The sequence below is a fragment of the Podarcis gaigeae genome, assembly GCF_964106915.1.
Source record: "Podarcis gaigeae genome assembly, chromosome: 6".
Lineage (NCBI taxonomy): Eukaryota > Metazoa > Chordata > Lepidosauria > Squamata > Lacertidae > Podarcis > Podarcis gaigeae.
In genome coordinates, this window is record NC_139682.1 from 96853187 (window position 1) to 96872770 (window position 19584).

Genomic DNA, 19584 nt, shown 5'->3' on the forward strand with positions numbered 1-19584 from the left:
ACCTCAGGAACCCTCATGCTGAGTTTGGCAATGATATCTAGAGTGCCAGTTGAACCTATGTCAAAACATGTGCCAAGTCATGCCAAAGTGATGTTTTGGTTTGCCATCTTCATTCAAAGTCATGCCTAGCATCCAAATAATGACGTAGTCTGACATCCCACCTTGGTAACTATTGCGTCACATTTGTTGATGATATCCTAAGAGGCATCTGAACATATAGAGACCAAGCAAAAGGACAGACAAATCACTGAACTCTGTGCTGTATGTATGCTTTGCATTTGAAGCCTGCTAGGGATCTGGTGGAAGCCTGTACTTTAAGTATATGGTGAAACTGCCTTCATGCTTTGGACCTGTCAGTAAAGGACGGAACTGAGTGAAAAGTTGGAGTCCGACTGTATTTCTTCCAGCACAAGATGCACTGCCACGAACCTACACGCTTGGAGGGCTGCACACATTTGGCACATGCCATATGTCAACAGTGTGCACTGTAAAGCCTGCTCTTGCCACTCTCTTGATACTCTGGCAGTTACTGTGCTGCTGTCCTGCATTTGACTTAACTAAGTGTCCCTATGAGGACAGGAATGTTCTCTTCTTTGTGCCACATCACAGGTTTTGAAAGAAGCAGCTCCTTGCTACTAGGGGTGATGAGAGTTTTGCCATTTGTCCTTCCACTTATCTGCCCACACCATGTATTTACCACTCGCCTCCAATCCCTGATCTGCCTGACAGCACCTATTTGCTCCTAGGCTCTTGTGGTCTCTTCCAACTACTCTATGATTCTATGATTCTATGATTCTATGAATCTCAGCATCTCACTGCCCTAGGATATCTGACACTCCTTTCTTTAATATCTATAGCAAGAGAGCATTAATATGCTTTTGTTCTGATGGAATTAACCTGGCAACGCCTTCATAAAAACTAAGAGGGCTTATTACACAAGCGTGACATCATCAAGGACTCCTACTTATCCAATCAGATTGAAAGACTGATGACAAATCCACACATAATGGATCAGGGTGGACACCAGGCCTGCTCTGAAGCAGCTCTGCTGAAGTTAATAGAATTTAACATCTAAACTACAGCGACGTGATGTGATGGTGGATTTAAAGGGCATCCAACAACAGTCCACCTGTGACAGAATTTTGACACTGCAGTGAGTTGGGGGTCAATTTGCAAGTGCATTTGTTTTAGAGGTGCCATATTTCAAAAAGTGAAAATCCGAACACTAAAGTTGTTGGCCTTTTTTGGGGGGGGGGGGGTGTTGCAAAGCTGTTGAGCTTTGACTACAGTAAAGTGGTTCAGTCACGCAGCCTTCTGTTTAGTTTCTCTCTCTCTGTGTGTGCATTGTGCTTGACCAAAGGCTCCATGGAAACAAGTTTTGAAGAGGGATTTGAAGGAAGCAAACAAGGGGACTTCTAGGCACAAGAGACTAAAGATCCTTGCAGATGTCTCAGGATTGCGCTGGATAAATTGTTTTGGATGAGAGGGTGTCAAGAAAGGGGCAAGGGACAAATCCAGGGAGGGTTCTGAATACAAGGATGTGTTTGTACTGTGCCTGGAATGACAGACATCCTCAGCAGAAAGGCAACTGGACGTGAGAACTGTCTCCTACTCTGATTTGCTGTCTTTGGAGCAGGTGTTTTCTACTTACAGCAGTTAAGCATGTCTTTATTTACAGTAATCATAATCATCCATTTTAGGTTCTAAACTTCATTTAACAGGCAAATATGCCTATACTGTGAGAGGAGGCTGCAGATGTGGGATGCCCTGAAATGGTCAAAATCACCCTGAGAGTCAAAGCCATGGCCATGGCCTGCCAGGGCTCCTGTGCAGGTCTCTAGAAGCAGGGGCCACGCAGTGCAGGTTTACTTAGGTAGACTTAGGAGAGACAGTGTGGCACAGCAGAGGACAGGCTCTTGCACTGATGAAACAGGGGTTCAAATCCCGGGCTAGCTTGGCCAAATTTTAGTTAGTACCCAGCCTGTAAAGTGAATTGACTAGAGTATTTGTAAGTGCAAATTCCAATAAGATAATTACTATATACACACAAAATCTATAGAAATTGCTATAAAAAACTAGCATGTGACTGTTCAGTACGCCAAACTGGGCAGGGTGCCCTGGCACTGGCCTAACTCAAGTAACACTAGTGTTTTGGCACAGCAGTTAAGCTCAAGTTCCAGCCGCTTGAATGACTCGTTTCCCACTCCACAGGTCAGGCATCAATGGACTATCACCCAGCAGCACAGAGGGATGGATGTGAGATGTTTTTGCATGGCTCCATTAAGTCCCTGCTTTTCAGATGCCTCTCCTGCTTCCCCCAGAAATGTCCACAACTCATCCCCTCCTGAGCCAGGGGAACAACCCTGCAGATGCCAATGCCACTCTGCAACATTTCGCCAAGGTCTTCCATGCTGTCTCAGACAGGGCTGCATGCAGCAGCTCTCAGACAACTGGGTATTTTCCACCAATGACCAGAGCCTCATTAACCCAAGCTCTCCAGCCTGTGCACGAAGAAGTCGAAACATCACCTGTCCTGAAAGATGTCTCTGTTCTCCCCCATTGTGGCTTACATGCCGGATAGATGGGAGTGGCACACCACCTCTTGTAGGCAGCTGGGCTGCGCACTCCAAAGACCCTGTGTGCAAAGCAACTGATCTAGCAGAGCATCAACCGACACCTGGAAGCTGTGCTGTCTACTCCCTTGATACAAGAAGTCTGAACCCCACATGCCAACATGGATGCTGTGCTCCTTCTCTTCCAATGCATTATATCATTTACTCATCACCTGTTTCCTCGAGCTATTTGCAAAATGAAGGTGGCCACCGATTCTCTAATAACGTGCCACCAGTTCTTGTTGCTGTGTATCCAAGGGAACAAGGTTCCCCACCTCACGTGGAACAGCTAGCGCAAATTGACCGGACTCCCACACCTGCTATTCCAGACAGCTACCTTGCCTTTTCTGGGTAATAGGAATGTGTGCCAAGTTTGAACAGGGCTGGCCTTTCCAGGGCATCATAAATTAATGGTCATTGCATTAGATCTCTTTCTTGGTCTTTTCATATTTCCTTCCTCTCTCTTCCTGTGACCTTGGCTTTTGTCATGCCTCTCTTTTGCTTTGTATGTCTGAGCAACATCACTGCAGAGATGGATTCTGGAGCTGCAGAATGCCCCTCCTCTTACAATATAGGTGGGTGAGCTGACTTGCAATAGTAATTTCTTACAGCATTTATCATGGATAAATTTGCTGATCTAGTTATTCTACAGTACTCTCGAGTAACTGCAAATTAATTTAGTGCAAGTTGTTGTGAGTTAAGAACCACTATTTTTAATCAATATGTTGAGGACTGGTATTCTGGCTTCTTTTTATGGACCACATTTCATAACTTTACATCAAACAGGAAAGAACCTGAAAGGCTTCTAAATTAAAACTGAAATGCTATTTGTTCCCGGTGGCCAAAGTCAAATGAACGTTGTACAGCCTGAGGTTTCTTTGTGCAACCACAAGCTGCTTTTCCAACTTAAAAGAGCCCAAGAACACATCTAACAACTCTAGCTGAAGAGTTCAATCTTGAAAGAGATGAGTAACTTCCATCTTCAGCAGTTTCCCCTTATTGTTTTCATATCAGTCTGAAATTGTACTAAACTGCTCTGTTTGTATCTAACTAGCACATTATAGCTCTGATACATTAAAGGAGGTGCCAGGTGCTGCTTTCAACCCAAACTCCTATTCTAGGTAGCCAAGCAACACTTCCAACTTTAGCACCTGCAAGGCAGACTTAACTCAGGACAGTCTCCTCCAGCTGCCTCAGAAGCAACTAGAGAATTCCAGCTGCCCTGGGTCCTCGTTAGTTTCCAAGCCTCAATTCAGGGTGCAGGTTTTAATCTTTAAAGCATTTTTTGGCTTGGGATTAGGGGACCCGAAGGGGTACTTGTCTCCATATGAACCTGATGGTGTTCTAAGTTCTTCAATAGAGGCCATTCTTTAAAGGTGAGGTGGGTGGCAAAGCATGGCATTCCCAGACACTTTATGTAGAGAATATTTTTTATTAGTTTCTGTAATCAAACCCATGTAAATAAGACCTTACATATTTAATACAGTGTTACCCCTGTACAAATGAAAAAAAAGTTTAAACATTTCTAGACCAATATGGCTGTTAATTTCTGTACAATGCCAACTCACAGTACAAGTGGATATCTTTCCCCCAAAGCTGACATCACAGCTAAGTTTCCAAAAAATCAAATTATAATATTTATATAAAAAGATAACCAATAGCATTTCACTAGGCATCAATAGCAGCAACAGACTTTTCCAGCTTCTGCTGTCATCTGAACAAAATTATACACATTAGACTTTTAGCTCACTCTTCGTTCCAAAAAAAATGTTGGGAAGGGGAAGAAGAAATTATCAGAGAAAACAGTCAGTTCTGCAATTGCTATGGTACGTGGTGCTCTCTTATTAACTTCCAATCATTGCCTGAAAAAGTCTTCAGTAACGTCATTAAAACAGCTCTACTATAGCACAGTCACAACTACATATAAGCAGGTATGGAGTATTTTACATTCACAGAAGTTATCATACAGTACTCTCCTACAGCTATACTACTAGAAGGATACAATTAAGAAGGCATTATTTGACTTGATTCTATTTCCCAGCACACAGTGAGCAGGAAGGAGTAGCTTTGATATAAGAATGCATTGTTTCAGAGGATGCTGTCTTGCAGCAGCTTACGTGCTTGTTGCTCTATACAGACATAAGCTGAAAACAGTTTGAAGGCCAAAGGATTCCTTCCCCCAAGTACTACTGAGCCAGAGCTCAATGTGACTGGCAATACAACCCCTAAATGGGAGTATTCTAAACTCTGCACTTTTGGTATGAACATGGGAGTCAATTCGCATCTTCCCCAGTTAATTCAGCACCATATCAAACCATAGCAGCAGCTATAGCCTGCCTTTTAGGGATATCTGATGTAGAGCATCACAGAATGAAGTGTGTGTTGGTGGGGAAAATGAGGAAGGCTGAGGGTAAGTTGCTCTGTGCGACTTCTCAATTGCCTTAAATTCTCTTGTTTCATTATTAAATAACAGCATCCTCTTAGGACCCTGAGCAACATAAAACCAATTTCATTTCTGTCCAGCATAGCCTTCTTCAATCTGCCTCTCTTTTCAAAATGAAACAGCAAACAGAAGAGCATTTACCACTGGTTAATAACATGCTTCAGCAGCATTATTTTTCATTTTGCATCCTCAGAAAAACAGGTGCCCCTATACAGACAGATTACGCTCAATTCATGTGGTGGCCTGGAAGCTACAAGCCCCAAGATCTCCAGACCTTTAAAGCATGTTACCATTCATGTCTGCCAAGGCTAATTAGCAACTGTGTCTATTTATGCCATTCACAGCCTTGAAGGGACATGCTTTGCCCTTTGGCTACAGGTTTTGCCAGTGGCATTTCACTCCCCAATTGAAAGAAATGGGCACAACACTTAGGATTTTGTTTCCTCTGTCTTGATAGCCTGAGGTTTGATTGGTCCAGTTCTAACAGGCTTGGGGGCTGTTGTGGGTGCAGGGCTTGGTTTCTCCGCCACTTTGTCCTGACAGACTCCTGGGGAGGAGTCTGCCATTGCCTCAGCTGCTTTACTCCCACCGTCACTCACTTTCTGCATTTTGCTTCCAGGTGGCTTGGCCTGCTGCTGTTCAGAGAAGAATCTCTGTGTTGACTGAAGGACTTCTGCTCTCTGCTTTGCCTTAATAAGAAAGAAAGTGGGTTAAATAAGAGCACAGGACTGAAAGAAACTACTTATTCAGTGTGTTCAGGATCTGAGGGATTTAGAGTTCTCCTGGTAGTGCCTACAATAGTAACTCACACACCTTGAAATTTCTTCCACAATGTAGTTTGAATGCCAAGACAAAATCATTTCTTGTCATGCCTGGCATTTTGAATTTCTCTGGAGATCCAGTGAACCTGCAGTTCTCCAGATGTTGATAGGAGTTGTCATTCAACTCCCTAACCTAGAGCCTACTAGTAGTACTACAGGAATTAAAAGGAGCCGGAGTGACATTTAGGTCAGTCCCCTTGCGCAAGCCATGACCATGCTTCTTCCTCTCAAACACATTCCAGTTTGTGGTAAGCAGAAAGGCTACAAACACCACCAAAGTCAAGGCCAAAAACGCAATGAAGAATACACTGTATTTCCACCTTTTTATAAAGTCAACCTAAAGGCTACAGTGCCAAAAACATGTATTCAAAATTTATACAAGCATGTGGTAAGAATGGAATGTGACCTGTACTAAGATTAAAAGCAAGGATAGAGAAGTATAAAAGTACAGCTTTGCATACAAGTCAAAAACTTCAGATGCTGACTTCATAAACTATAAATAATAGTAGTATGTCAGCATGTGTAAAAACTCAGTGCAATCAAGAAAATAATATTCTTCAGTGAAGTTCTATAGACCCTTCAAATGCCAAACATATTTTGGCTTGGTCAGATTCCCTCAGTGGCAGATGTTCTTGTACAGAAGTTCTACTGTATTTATGAGTCTAACGTGCTATTGAATTTAATGCGCACCTCAATTTTCAAAACCTTGAAACCAAAAGAAGGTATTTGCTCACGAATTTAATGTACATCAGCAAAAAGTGCACTCTTTACAACAATTTGGACTCTTTAAAACAACCATACAAAGCTGAAAATGAATGAAGAGCAGCTAAAATCTTATGTTCATTTTTCATATGGTCTCATCCACATCAGAAGACCGAAAAAGCAAAGCCATGCTTCCCCTGCCTGCCCCCCTAATATTCTTATGTGGGCCCCTTCTCCAGTCTTCAGGGAATGGCTGGAAGTGGGGAGGCAGAAAAAGATCCTCCTTTCGTTCCACTCTGCAGACAGGCTCTGGATTCTCCCTGCACCCCCTTTCCTTCATAATACATCTAATTTTATAGCACAACAACTAACACAACACAGGCCTACACAACTGATGGCAGAGACACTCACCTTGAGTGTACAGTTCACACAAACCTAAGACATCAGTGTCCCTCAATGTTACCCCTCTACAAATGTTCTCTGATGGCAAAGAACAGAATGCCTCCAGTGACACGCAGAGAGAGAAAGACTGTGTGTTAGTGAGGAAGCCAAAAAGCAGGTCTAAACAGTCTTAAAGGCATTTCCAAATGCATAGAAGGTGTATTTCTCTCTGGGCTAGAGCTTGGGTGCCCCAGCCCTCACGGCCAATAGGGACAGCCCTAGGAGTAGCAGGACGGGGCTTGGAGGATGCTGTTTACTGCTCCCCCCCGTCCTCACTGCCAATAAAACTGACAAAAAATGGGGTGTCCCTAAGAAGAGGCACTTCTTTATTTCGTTTTTCATTTCCAGTAAAAAAAATAACACTTGCCACTTATAGAAGTTTAAAGACAATTTCCCACAAAGTTCTGTTTCTCCAAAGCATGGTTTGTAAGGATGAATGACTAGCAACTCTCTCCTGGTCTTAGGCTTCTGGGAGTTGGCTTATTGAGATAAAAGACACTTTCTTTGGTGAGCAGGCAGTGCTGCATTTTGCAGCTGCTGTCCACTACTGATGACCGTTCCACCTCCTTTTAACTAAGGAGGTTGGAGGAAGAGAACACAGACTGAGTAGTTCATTTCCGTCTTTCTTTTTTTAAAAAGACGCTTCTTTTTGCAATGTGCTGTGGGTGATGAGGCAAAGCAGACAGGATTTGTGTGCTGCTTTCTCTGCCTTGAAGGGAAAGGATGAGCCCCCAGCAGCAGCTGCTCTAGGACTGGGGAAGGAAGGCTGGCTTGGCTAAGGGGCATGAGGGGACTCCTCCTCCTCCTCCTCCTCCTCCTCCTCTTCTTCTTCTTCTTCTTCTTCTTCTTCTTCTTCTTCTTCTTCTTCTTCTTCTTCTCTCTCTCTCTCTCTCTCTCTCTCTCTCTCTCTCACACACACACACACACACACTCACACTTTTTTGGCGTTTGAGGCTGGGAGTGCAAGGAGGGAAGTGTGCACGTGAGAGAGGGCTACTGTTGGCCACAGCCGATTGCAGCTCATGGAGCTCTGAGCAAGAGGGAGGCTGCCGAAAGACGAAGCAGCAAATCTGGTGGCGGGGCAGTTTTGTCTGACAAGAGGGAGGAAGGGAGGAGAAGGTGGCCGCGGTGGCAGCAGCAGCAGGGGGTGAGAGGGTCTTGGGGCACCTTGGCAGCAACCACAATGTCTGAGGATCAAGAGCCTACCACTGGCATCCCACTGCTGCCCCTCTACTGCTAGGGCTCAAGAGTCACTGCCTCGGGAGAAAAACACAGGAGAAAGGGGCTTGGTGCCAGTGGACTTTGGGTAGCAGGGGGGAAGGCAAGCCTCCTGGAGGAAGTCAAGCTGCAGGAGGCCGATGGCCTGCAAAACTACCCTATTTACTTGGATGTAATGCGCCACAGAAACTAATGTACACCCTAATTTTTGCAAGGCAATTTGGCCAAAAAAGGTGGGCATTAGATTTGAGTAAATATGCCAAAAGGCCGAGAAGCGATAGATTTGAGTAAACATGGCATATGCATGAGCTCAATGTATCACACTTGTTGCTATCTTCCATCTGCAAAAATTTGCAACATCTTTTTCACAGGAGTAACATTTGATTATTGGGTTGCACATTGTAATATTCGTGATTATGCAAGGGTCAAAATCCATTTTTCTCACATGCTTGTATAAATATTGCAAACACTTTCTTGGAACTGTAGCCACTAGGCTGACTTTACTAAAAGGTAGAAAATTTAAATATACCATTTGAGTTTAAAGAGAAGTCAGAATTACAAGCAAACCGCCTGAGAAGGATTATTATAATACCATCAGGGCTTGCCAAGAGGAAAGTCTCTTCTCATACCCTTCCACCAGTGGCGTAGCATGGGTTGTCAGCACCCAGGGCAAGGCAAGTAATTTGCGCCCCTAACCCGTGGATTTGCGCCCCCTAACCCCCAGATGTTGCGCCTGGTGCGGCCGGCCCCCCTGCACCCCCCACGCTACACCACTGCCTTCCACCCAAAGGTTGTGTGATTAAGCTGCAGTTAGTCACAAGCACCATAAAAAATTCTGCACAATCAGACCCTGCAAATAATTTTACTCAAGAGAAAAGGATTCTGCTTCCATGAAACAGGCATCCAGTCATTGTATAGACCTGGAAATTAAGGAGAAGAAGGGGTGGACAACAACTGAAAGTGCCATTTCCTCTTCACAATTCAACTGTGCATTTCCACAATTTTTCAAGATGGGATATGGGATCCCTGAGCACTATCATCGGAAATGGTAACTGGAATTGAAAAAGCATGCATGCCTGTAACAATTCAAAGGATCTTTTTGTAGCACAAACTAACAATGTCTTCTTCTTTTAAACAAAATGATAGATGGTAACATGGCAACGGGAAAGGCTTTATTCTAGGTATCATTACACCTGGTTATTGTTGGCCCTGCATAGGCAAACTCAGCCCTCCAGATGTTTGGGGACTACAATTCCCATCATCCCTGACCATGGTCCTGTTAGCTAGGGATGATGGGAGTTGTAGTCCCAAAACATCTGGAGGGCCGAGCTTGCCTATGCCTGTTGTTAGCCTTCCTCAAGTCAAATATATATTTTTAAACATTTTCTCCAAATGTAATAATGAAAACTTTGGCTGAGAAAGCTGCTACTTGCCTTGGGACAGAAAAAGGACAGCAATGAGAGCAAAATAATTCATGTGGATGTTCACTACCATCTGCAGTATATTTGCCCTACATGATCTGGGACACAGGTTATCTAAAGCAGTGTTTCCCAACCGGTGTTCCGCGGCACACTAGTGTGCCGCGAGACGTTGCCTGGTGTGCCGTGGGAGGGAGGCGGGCGAGTTGGGCGGCGAGAGGCCTTAGGCGCCCTGCAGAAAGGCGTCCTCTTTGTGGGTGGGTTCTCCCCCCTCCCTTAGCGCATCGTATTTAGTTGGGGATTCTGGAGAGGGGGGCGGGGGCGCGCTGGCCCCGAGCGGAACAGACGCGCCGTCGTCCCCACCTCCCTCTCCTCAGTAGCTCCGAGCCGACTGACTGAGTGTGGTACGCGGCCAGCGGCGTCCTCTCTCTCTCTCCGCCTCCCAGCACCGCTTTTCCCGAGGCGGGCGCGCGCCTAAGGCTGAATGGGAGCAGCCTGGAGGCTTGGCAGCCTCTCAGCGGCTCATGACGGGCGTCCCCGAGGCGGGAGGTGCTGAGCAGGGGCTCTGCGAGAGGGCGCGAGGGATGCGTGGTGGTGCCTGCGCGCGCGTGACTTAAGAGGGTGACCTGCTGCCTCTCCTCTCTCTCCCCTCCCTCCCCTCATGGGCACGGAGTCCCCGGCACAGCTTGGCGCTACTACAGCTACAGCTGCTGCTGCTCCTGCTTGGATGAAGGCGGCTGCTTCTTCCTAACGCCCAGCCTCTGAGGGACCGCAGTCTCCCGCCCTCTTTTTTTTTTTTTGGCGGGATGCTGAGGTAAAGGATCCCCTCGCGCGCAGGCGGGCATCTCTTTGGGCAGGGCGCGTGTGGAGGCTTAAGGTGGGGAGTGTGGAGGGGTTGCCGCTTGCGAGGGGAGGGTTCATATTGTATTGGGCTGCGGTGTGGGCACCACGGCTCTCCAATGGCCAGCCCGTGGAAGAACATTGAGTTGGAGCATTTTGAGGAGAGGGACAAAAGGCGCACTGAATAAAGTATTTTATAATTTTTCATATTTCTGTTTACTTACTATTTCATAATAAAGCAATTATAAAATACTTTCTTTGTGTTTATTTGATTCCTATTAAAGAGAGTTACTTTATATATAGTCAATATAGGCACAGAGTTAATTTTTTAAACATTTTCTAATGGTGGTGTGCCTCGAGATTTTTTTCATGAAACAAGTGTGCCTTTGCCCAAAAAAGGTTGGGAAACACTGATCTAAAGAACCACCTTCTCTCACTTGAGCTCCTCCCATCTCTCAGAGCTCCTCCTCCAAGATAGGTGACTTTGTGACTGTGTTGTCAAAAATGTGGGACTCCAAATCCAATGTCAGGCAAATATATTTTTATTTGCCCAAGCCTTCCAATATGTGATTGAAGATGTTTTTAACTGGAAATTTATACTGATTCTAGTTTAATTGGTCTGTTATGTTTTTACTGGTCCTACTGATTTAGTAATTTAGTTCTATTGGGATATGATACTGTTTTTTCTTGTAAGTTGCCTGATAAGTTTTAATTTTAATATTAAAACTTAACAACATATGCACTCCTCCCATCCACCCTCAAGCCAGCCAACCATAATTTGTACAAATAGCAGAACTCATTTATCAGAGGCATTGCCTATTATACTGACCAAACCATTTGAAAATCACAAAAACCCTGTAGATTGTCTCAGGGAACCACTCTTTTGTCCTTGTACACAACAGAAAATAATAAGGAAAATTTGTCCTTTTAAACAATTGATTGGGTGCACTGATTTCTGAGTTCATTTAATCTTATGGTATCCCCACACAGCTCACATCAAAAGGAAAGTGTCTTGTTTCATTCAGAAGGGTCTCCAAGTGCTCTTCAAATAATGTCATGCAGTGAAATGCAGCTATTGATGGGAGATTCTAGCTATTTAATAACGGTTTTGTACAGTCAAAATAAGAGAAAGGCAAAGGGAATGGTGCACTCCACCAGGCAGCGGACTGCAATAAAAGCAGGCAAACCCTTAGGCGTTGAAATCACATTCCCTGGGATTGTGCTTTTACTAACATGTGCTACCTGAAATCAATATTTGGGTTTATATTCTCTGTGGCCACTGCAGAAAGGGGTATCTGAAGGATGGAGAGGCATTTTAATAGTAGTATTTTGCCTTGCAAGCTGTTAAGACTGAACTGTGGTTAACACAGCATGGCCATCCAAAAATACTAACCTTCATGTCTTGTTCAGCCTTCATCGCAGTCTGGGCCTGATTGCCTCTGACTCCAGAGAGTGATCCACAAGGACCCCTGGCCATATGTGGCAAACGAGGGTGGCTCATAAGGCCTGTGGTCATCTGAGGTGGCATCTGACTAGCCAGTGCCACTGGCGGCCTCTGAACAGGCGCTGGGAAGGTGTTAGTATGTGGGGCTCTTACCAATGGAGGGACCAGGTTAGGCTGAGAGAGGATCTAAGTGGGGGAAAAACAACAACAAAAAGAGAGACATTTAGCTGTTAGCATAATGCCAACCTGATCACATGGTGGCTTCTCTGCAGAGAGCACGCCTCCGCCACCAATCGGTGCCTTGTGGTGGGTGCATTTTTTCTATTAAGATTGGCCATGTTTGGAGAATTCTAAGGGGGGGGGATTTAAGGTAGGAAGTGTGCTTAAAAATTGTCTTAGCACATTTGAAAACCAAAAGGGGGGAGGGGTTCCTCAAAATATATGTCAAGATGCAGGGATTGGCAACAGATAGGTTTATGTTTTCAAACAGAATCTGGCAATCTCAAATTTGAAGTGCAACATACAAGACATTTTTAGTATCAAAAGTACACACCACTTGTCTCCATATCATATACTTTATAGCAACAGCACTCTGAAAGCACTCCCCCTTTTAAAGGATGCTCAATTTTTTATTTGTAGCTAACTGTTTGGAAGACTGCCTTACAGCTGCATTTCAGGTAAGTGGCTAAGAGCACACAATTCACCAGGAATTTCTGTACAAGCACCAATAAAATGAGTCGAGCTGGAGGCATATGCAATTCTCAGCAGAGCCAACACAGGAGACATTCCTGTTGTATTGTGAACTTGATGTCTGCTTTAAGCCGCACACTGGGACCCTTCTCTCAGACACTATTTCCCCCTCTCCCTTTAAATGTTTAACACTCAAATGTAGCAAGAGCTGTGCGGAGAAGCCTGTGGTCACCTGCCTGCATTAGAGCTGTCCAATCTCTCAACTTTAGGAGCACAGATGTTACTGAAAGCAAGATACAGAATGTTTATATATATTTGATTTATAAATTATTTAAGGAAATATTTGATAGATATTCCTGCATATAGGGGTTCTTCCATTTGAAATAAGCTGAAGATAGAAAATCTCAGACCACTGGCAGTATAGCAGCTGCTGCCCACCTGGGGTGCAAACTGTGGAGGAAATGGCTGCGTCATTCTCACAGCTGCCGACTGAAACTGCTTCTGGTAGACGATGGTATTCATTTTATTGGCCTGACTGTTCGGACTTGTGGAAGCAACCCTTAGAGAGAAAACATTTTAAGTAAGTTAATATATTGGATATCATAAGCACCAGAGAAACCTTTTGTTACACTTTTCATGTGCTACCTTGAATCCAGAAGAAAACTGGCCATTATTTAGTAAATGCTGTTTGTAGCGAACACAAGGAAACAGGAGTTTATTGTACAGCAATATGAAATAGAGAGATGCTAAAATTAAAGCTTAATTTACTACCACCACCCCACACAAAGGGAGAAATTAAGATTAACTATAAATTGTGGTATTCTGAATTCAATAGGCAGTGCACAATGTCTTTAGAAACCCTGTAATACAGCAGGAGGATTTAACACTGTTCTGTTCTTTCAAACAGACCCATGAGACCTTTGCTTTCTTCTGGCACCCAGCGAACATTCCTATGTGATACTGGTCGTTTCATCTCCTGAGCTGCTGCCACACCTGACTGGGGTAATCACTGTGGCTAAATGCTTCTATTAAAAACATGTCTTCAGATTTTGGGAAACTCCCAAAAAGCTCTCAGCTGGGGGCTTTATTTTAAGGGAAGCACAAAATTTAGCTTTCCAAATCATCTTGTTTAGACTTCCACTGATTTTGTGCTCAGTACTGCTTTCAAAATCAATCTCCAGCTCTGATCAGGATCCAATGTACTATGAAGCGAGTTATGTTAGCCCTCAAAACTGAGAGGGAAAAACCTGAATGGGAACCTGCTTTTAAAGCTGAGGAGAATTTCAGTGGTTTGGTATGGTGGTCAGCATTCTAACGGATGAGTGCAAGCTTATTGTGTGGTCCCCAGCCTTCTATGTTTTGATCTCTCCTCTCAATATGTGTTCTTCAACTAAGCATTCAAAATAATACTAAAGAGAGTCTTACAAGTCACCTTACTTTTCAATTTGAGTAATATGAGTGACTTTTGAGTAATTTGAAACCCTAAGTGCTGGCTGTAGCTCAAATCTGCAAGTTCTTCCCTCTCCAACTGAAGACCAAATACTACCTGGCACTAATAAGAAGTACCGTATTTTTCACACCATAGGACGCACTTTTTCCCCTCCAAAAATGAAGGGGAAATGTGTGTGCGTCCTATGGTGCGAATGCAGGCTTTTGCTGAAGCCTGGAGAGGGAGAGGGGTTGGTGCGCACCGACCCCTCACGCTCTCCAGGCTTCGCAAACCTCTCCGCAAGCAGCGGGAGCCCAGCGCTGGGCTCCCGCTGCTTGCAGAGACTTGCCTGCATGCCAAGCCTGCGCGTGCTGAGCTCAGCACGCCCAGGCTTCGCGGACCTCTCCGCAAGCAGCGGGAGCGCTCCCATGGCTTGCAGAGAGCTGCCTGTTTGGGGGCTGGGGTCGGGGGAAGCTCGAGCTTCCCCCGCCCCAGCCCCGCGCCTGGGGGGAAAAAATAATTCCCCCCCTTATTTCCCCCCCCAAAAACTGGGTGCACCCTATGGTCCGGTGCGCCCTATGGTGCGAAAAATACGGTATTTCTTCTTGCTCTGTTATTGCTGAATCCCTAATATTGCATAAATAATATTGGGGATATGTAGAAAAATGTACAAGGAAATGAAAATAAATTCTAAGGAGCACTCTTCATAAAATTCAGAACATTTAATCAAATAGCAGTATTCACTGACATGAGTACAGTATCCAAATCATAGTCATATTGATTGTTGTCATATATATATGAAACACAATCCTATGGAAACACACCTGTGCAAGCTCTGCTGAAATAAATGGGAATTGGGCAAGTATGCAGTCATTCTGTCTTCATATTTCCTGCAAAATAAATTGCCCTGTTTCCAAATATGTTTCCTTTTTCATCTCAGTCCTGAGCAGCTCAGTTAGTTGAGCCCTCCAGCCACACAATTACTGACACTGTCTCCTTACTACAAAGTAGAGGAAATGCCAAAAAGCAATCTGAAATGACTGACTGCAAAAAGAGGCCAGAATGCCTGTCAATGGCTTAATTAAAACATAAATATTCCACGCCAGCCAACCCATTCCCACATAACCCCATTTATTACATTCACTTAAAAAAAATAAAATAAAAAATAAAATATAACAATATTTTAGCAGTTTTAAGATGGGAGGCGTGGTCCATATTCTGTGTTGTTAGAAGCATGTCCATATAAAATATTATGGCCCAAGTCAATGTTCTGCACAAATCTTTCTCCAAACTGCATTAGCCCTTATTTATTTATTAAACATTTCTATGCCACTTCACAGCTGGCTACCAGAGTGGCACCCTTACACTAATGCTTAATAAGTACTATTTCTGTAAGTGGGCTTCATCACTAATCTATGCTGCTAACTTGTTTATAAAGACTTGCTTACCGGAAGGGACTAGACGTTGGAGTGGTGCTTCGTCCGGTGACTGGAGGTGTGCCTGGTTTAACATCAATGCCACTTCCAAAAGCTTTCAGGTCCATTTCTGACATCTGAAGCAAAGAAACCCAACCAACTTACAAAGGACACAAAATTACACACTAATACTTTCATGGGACACGGGTGGCGCTGTGGGTTAAACCACAGAGCCTAGGACTTGCTGATCAGAATGTCGGCAGTTCGAATCCCCATGATGGGGTGAGCTCCCGTTGCTCGGTCCCACCTCCTGCCCACCTAGCAGTTCGAAAGCACATCAAAAGTGCAAGTAGATAAATAGGTACTGCTCCGGTGGGAAGGTAAACGGCGTTTCTGTGCGCTGCTCTGGTTCGCCAGAAGCGGCTTAGTCATGCTGGCCACATGACCCGGAAGCTGTACGCTGGCTCCCTCACCAATAAAGCGAGATGAGCGTCTCAACCCCCAAAGTCGGCCACGACTGGACCTAATGGTCAGGGGTCCCTTTACCTTTACTTTCATGAAGGGCCCTGCCATACTCATTTAATCATCTTTAAAATGGCAATAGGAGATAGGAAACAAGTTCCACACCTACTCCAAAATCTCTTGGGGGGGGGGAGGAGCTGTTGACATATTACGGTTCATACTCTCATATTCCATGTGACACAAATAATTAAAATCCTCAGCTAGGCAAAATGAAAGTTCTTAAGCACTGTCTACCAATACTCAGTGAATCTCACCAAAAGACTTATGCGTTACAGATAAAGGAGTCACTGAGCATTTGCTTGGTCTCTATGGGACTTAGAAGGTGGTCTACAGGGAGCCCCAACAATTCAGTGGAAAATCAGTGGCTTTTTAAAAATAAAAAATAGTGACCCCACCAAACACTTTCCTCCACTATTTTCCAAAGTGGGCTTCCTCTAGTACTCCCAGGTAATTTTCAGTAGTATAAAAAGAACTGGAGTTTCTACCACACCATCCCCACCCCTTTGGAAACATGACCTCTCCTCCCTTTTTTGCTTATGGGCCCACTATTTTTAGTGCTACTCAGTGATGCCATTGGCTCACAGCTGGAGAAACAACACAACTGTGGTTCAGAGTATAAGATGCTTGGGGGAGGTACACTCACTAAGTAGCCAAAAGTCAAGCATTTGACTGTGAATGAGAACCACCATAGGATACAAAACCTCCAGCCTGTGGGCCAACCATAGCTTACCAGGGGGTCCAATTTGGCCCATGAGGCTATTTCCCTCAAACTACTCACTTGTCCACCAGCTGACAACACTGGGTGATGTCAGCTGATGGGGGGAGAGAGAGAGAGAGTTCAATGCTTCTGGCTGCTCTTTTGCCAGGGGGTTTCCCTGCAGGGTATGTGCCGGGGAAGTTTGGTTGAATTAGTTAAATTCTAAACCAATTCCATCCATGTTCAATCTCTTCCATTTGCTATTTCTTCATAAACTGGTTATGGTGCTATAAGGACTAAGACTTTATCCCTTTGGAATGATTGCTAAACAATAACCATGGCATGCCTGGATATGATGTGCATTTGTTCATGGTTTCCTGCTGCCATTCAGCAAGATTTAAGACACAGTCACATTTACCTTCCCAGTTATAATGCTGTGTTGAGCTCCAGCTGGAATTAGTCCTCTGAAAGGCTGGCCGACTTGTGCTGGCCGACTCAGATTCTGAGTCTGAGGCTGTGGTGGCGTGTGCTGTAAAGGAGGCTGAAGGGACTGTGGAAGAGCAATTAAAGGCTGGCCTGCTGATCCAAAGTTGGGCAAAGAAAGTTGTGATCCTGGTATAGGTACTGTCACCTGGAGAAAAACGCAAGAATGATTTAGAGACACAGATGCTTCAAGAGCTAAAGTGCATCATGATTAAATTGCCACTTCTGAATACTGTCGAGAAATATACACGTGTTGCTCTCTATGTACAGCCAATATAATCTGTACCTTTAGTGCATCTGAACAGAAAGAATATACACATTTTTATCCTTTGGAGTTATAAACCTGAAAACATATGGCAGCATCTGATGATTCAGAAAGCAAGCCAGAGTAGGACATGGTTCTTAGTAAACGGAATTCCCTCCCTGTCCTTCTCCTGTAACTTATGTTTTCCCTATCTCCCTCATTATTCCCTGTAAAACTGAGGTTTCAGAAGCAGCAATTGGGTTTTGTGGTGCAGAAAGCAGTAACTGAAAGCATTTATTTCTTGGCCCTGATGGAGAAGACATGCACCATACAGGCTCAAAAGGACAACGCTGTGAGGACACAATAGTGGAAGAGATGTAGTTTCTTCATAGCCATCTTATTTGTGCGGGGTAGATTTGCTAAAATTCCACACACACCCCACCTGGTATTTTAATCATGGCCCAGCCATTTCTCTGCCCCTAATCCTCAAGTAAGCCACGGAGGTATATGGACTCTACCTAGGGAGAGTACACTTAGGGATTGTGTCAAACAGGTTCCACCAAGTGGCCAGAGTACCAATAGGAACACCAGTCATATCGACTGGAAATGTTCCAAGAACTCTCAAGAATCCATATGAATCCATCAGCTTCTGTGGTGGGAGACCATCTTAATGTGTCCCCTACTCTGTGCAGAGAAACAGGAATGCGATTTACAGGAATGTAAATCTCACCAGGAAATGAGCTTAAGACAAGTGTGCTATTTAAAAAAATCTCCTCATCTAAAGCACCAAACCTATACCCTGTTCTGATCCAGAGTGTTGCCTTCCTCAGGGTGGGATCATAACGTATTGTGACAGCTCTACTGTTGTCATAGTAGCCGTGAAGTCCTGAGACACCAAAGAGGAGCTCACTATGGATGCTGAAAAGCCACTCTTAAATTGGTGTGGCATCTAAGGTCCACACATTCAAAGAGAAGGATTGAGAAGAGGCTTAGCAGTGTATTTCTAAGCCCTCATCTGTTCTATCCAGCCGCCATTGCAACCTCTCGTGTGTGTCTGTAATGACTTCAGTGATGGTGTCCTCAATGGATAACTAGACAATTAGATACAAAATACCAAAATTTAAAGTGCTATGTGCATAAAATAAGATAGCAGCATCAGTGGCAATATAGTTGGAAGACAAACTACACCCTCCACCAAACAATATACCAAAATATCACATAACATGAAGGGGAAATTGCTCCTGGCTACAACAGGGTACAAGCGCAGTTCTTAATTTATCCACTCCAGTTGCAGACCTTATCTAAATACCTTATTCTGATATTACCTTTCTTACTCAGAAGCAACCATTCTCTGCTCTCATGTAGAGACTTCTGTCTTTAGAGCAGGGAAATTCTGGTAAACATACATACTATGCCCAATTCCCCTTCCAACTCTGCAATAAAATAGAGCCTCCATTCTTGATCCAAAAGGGATGACCTCTTTTTTATTATTGTCCCACCAGCAAAAGTTAAAGATTTACCTCTTGCCTAGCAACAGTGCTGCCTCCAAGGCCACCACTGACTGCTGAGCCATGGTTTGGAGTAATACTGCAGTATGATCTAATGTAATATACCAAGTAGCCATTATTCAAAAGAGGCAAACTTATGAAATACTTTTTAGGATGTTCGCCTCTATGGAAGATCAGCACATCACTGAACAAACTGAACTGAATGGGAATTGTATGCAGACATTCATCTAGTGCTCCTATTCATTTCTATGTACTCTATGTAGAAGAATTGCCTATGTAGTTTACAGATCTGCACCATCTTGCTAATGTTTAGATGCCATGAACAGCGTGCACAGGATTTTTCTAACAAATCCCCTGCAGAAGCACTATGGTCTTGAGTATTTATCACCTGATCTTGGAGAAAACTATTCTCTGAAACCACATTATGGTTTTGTATAATGGAAGATCAACTTCCTAGCTGTTGACTCTAAGGTCATAAGAAGTTTAACTGGAGTAGGCTAAGGACCACAGTAAACATCACAGTGAGATATAGACAAAAGGTGGCTTGATTTTTTTAGAGCAACACCTCTGAAGAAAAAAAGAAAGAAAAAGAACACTATATTATTATTTTTTAAAGAAAGTTTTATTCTGTGTTAGAACTGTTTTGGAGTGCTATAT

The 19584-nt window shown here is 44.1% G+C and overlaps 1 protein-coding gene and 2 long non-coding RNA genes across 42 annotated transcripts in view; 1 reads left to right on the forward strand and 2 right to left on the reverse strand.

The window, feature by feature from the left end:
- Window positions 1-848: 848 nt before the first annotated feature.
- LOC310846883 lies at window positions 849-5426 on the forward strand. Its single transcript, XR_014565581.1, has 2 exons — window positions 849-1153; window positions 2212-5426. It is a non-coding gene; the product is annotated as an uncharacterized lncRNA (long non-coding RNA).
- Window positions 4025-19584, reverse strand: part of PRRC2C (proline rich coiled-coil 2C) — an 83637-nt gene continuing 68077 nt past the window's right edge. For 11 of the 40 annotated variants that reach the window (XM_083743708.1, XM_083743683.1, XM_083743680.1 and 8 more), the window contains 6 exons: window positions 17111-17323; window positions 15507-15610; window positions 14883-14948; window positions 13068-13188; window positions 11889-12125; window positions 4025-5744 (listed from right to left, as the gene is read on the reverse strand). In XM_083743708.1, the coding sequence (XP_083599834.1) occupies window positions 5484-5744; window positions 11889-12125; window positions 13068-13188; window positions 14883-14948; window positions 15507-15610; window positions 17111-17323 (1002 nt within the window). In that variant the 3' untranslated portion in view covers window positions 4025-5483. The remainder of the gene's footprint in view (window positions 5745-11888; window positions 12126-13067; window positions 13189-14882; window positions 14949-15506; window positions 15611-17110; window positions 17324-19584) is intronic. The other 29 variants (XM_083743709.1, XM_083743707.1, XM_083743706.1 and 26 more) reach the window with 3 other exon arrangements.
- Window positions 5751-11882, reverse strand: LOC310846903. Its single transcript, XR_014565606.1, has 3 exons — window positions 10907-11882; window positions 9015-9772; window positions 5751-8867 (listed from the first exon to the last, which is right to left on the reverse strand). It is a non-coding gene; the product is annotated as an uncharacterized lncRNA (long non-coding RNA).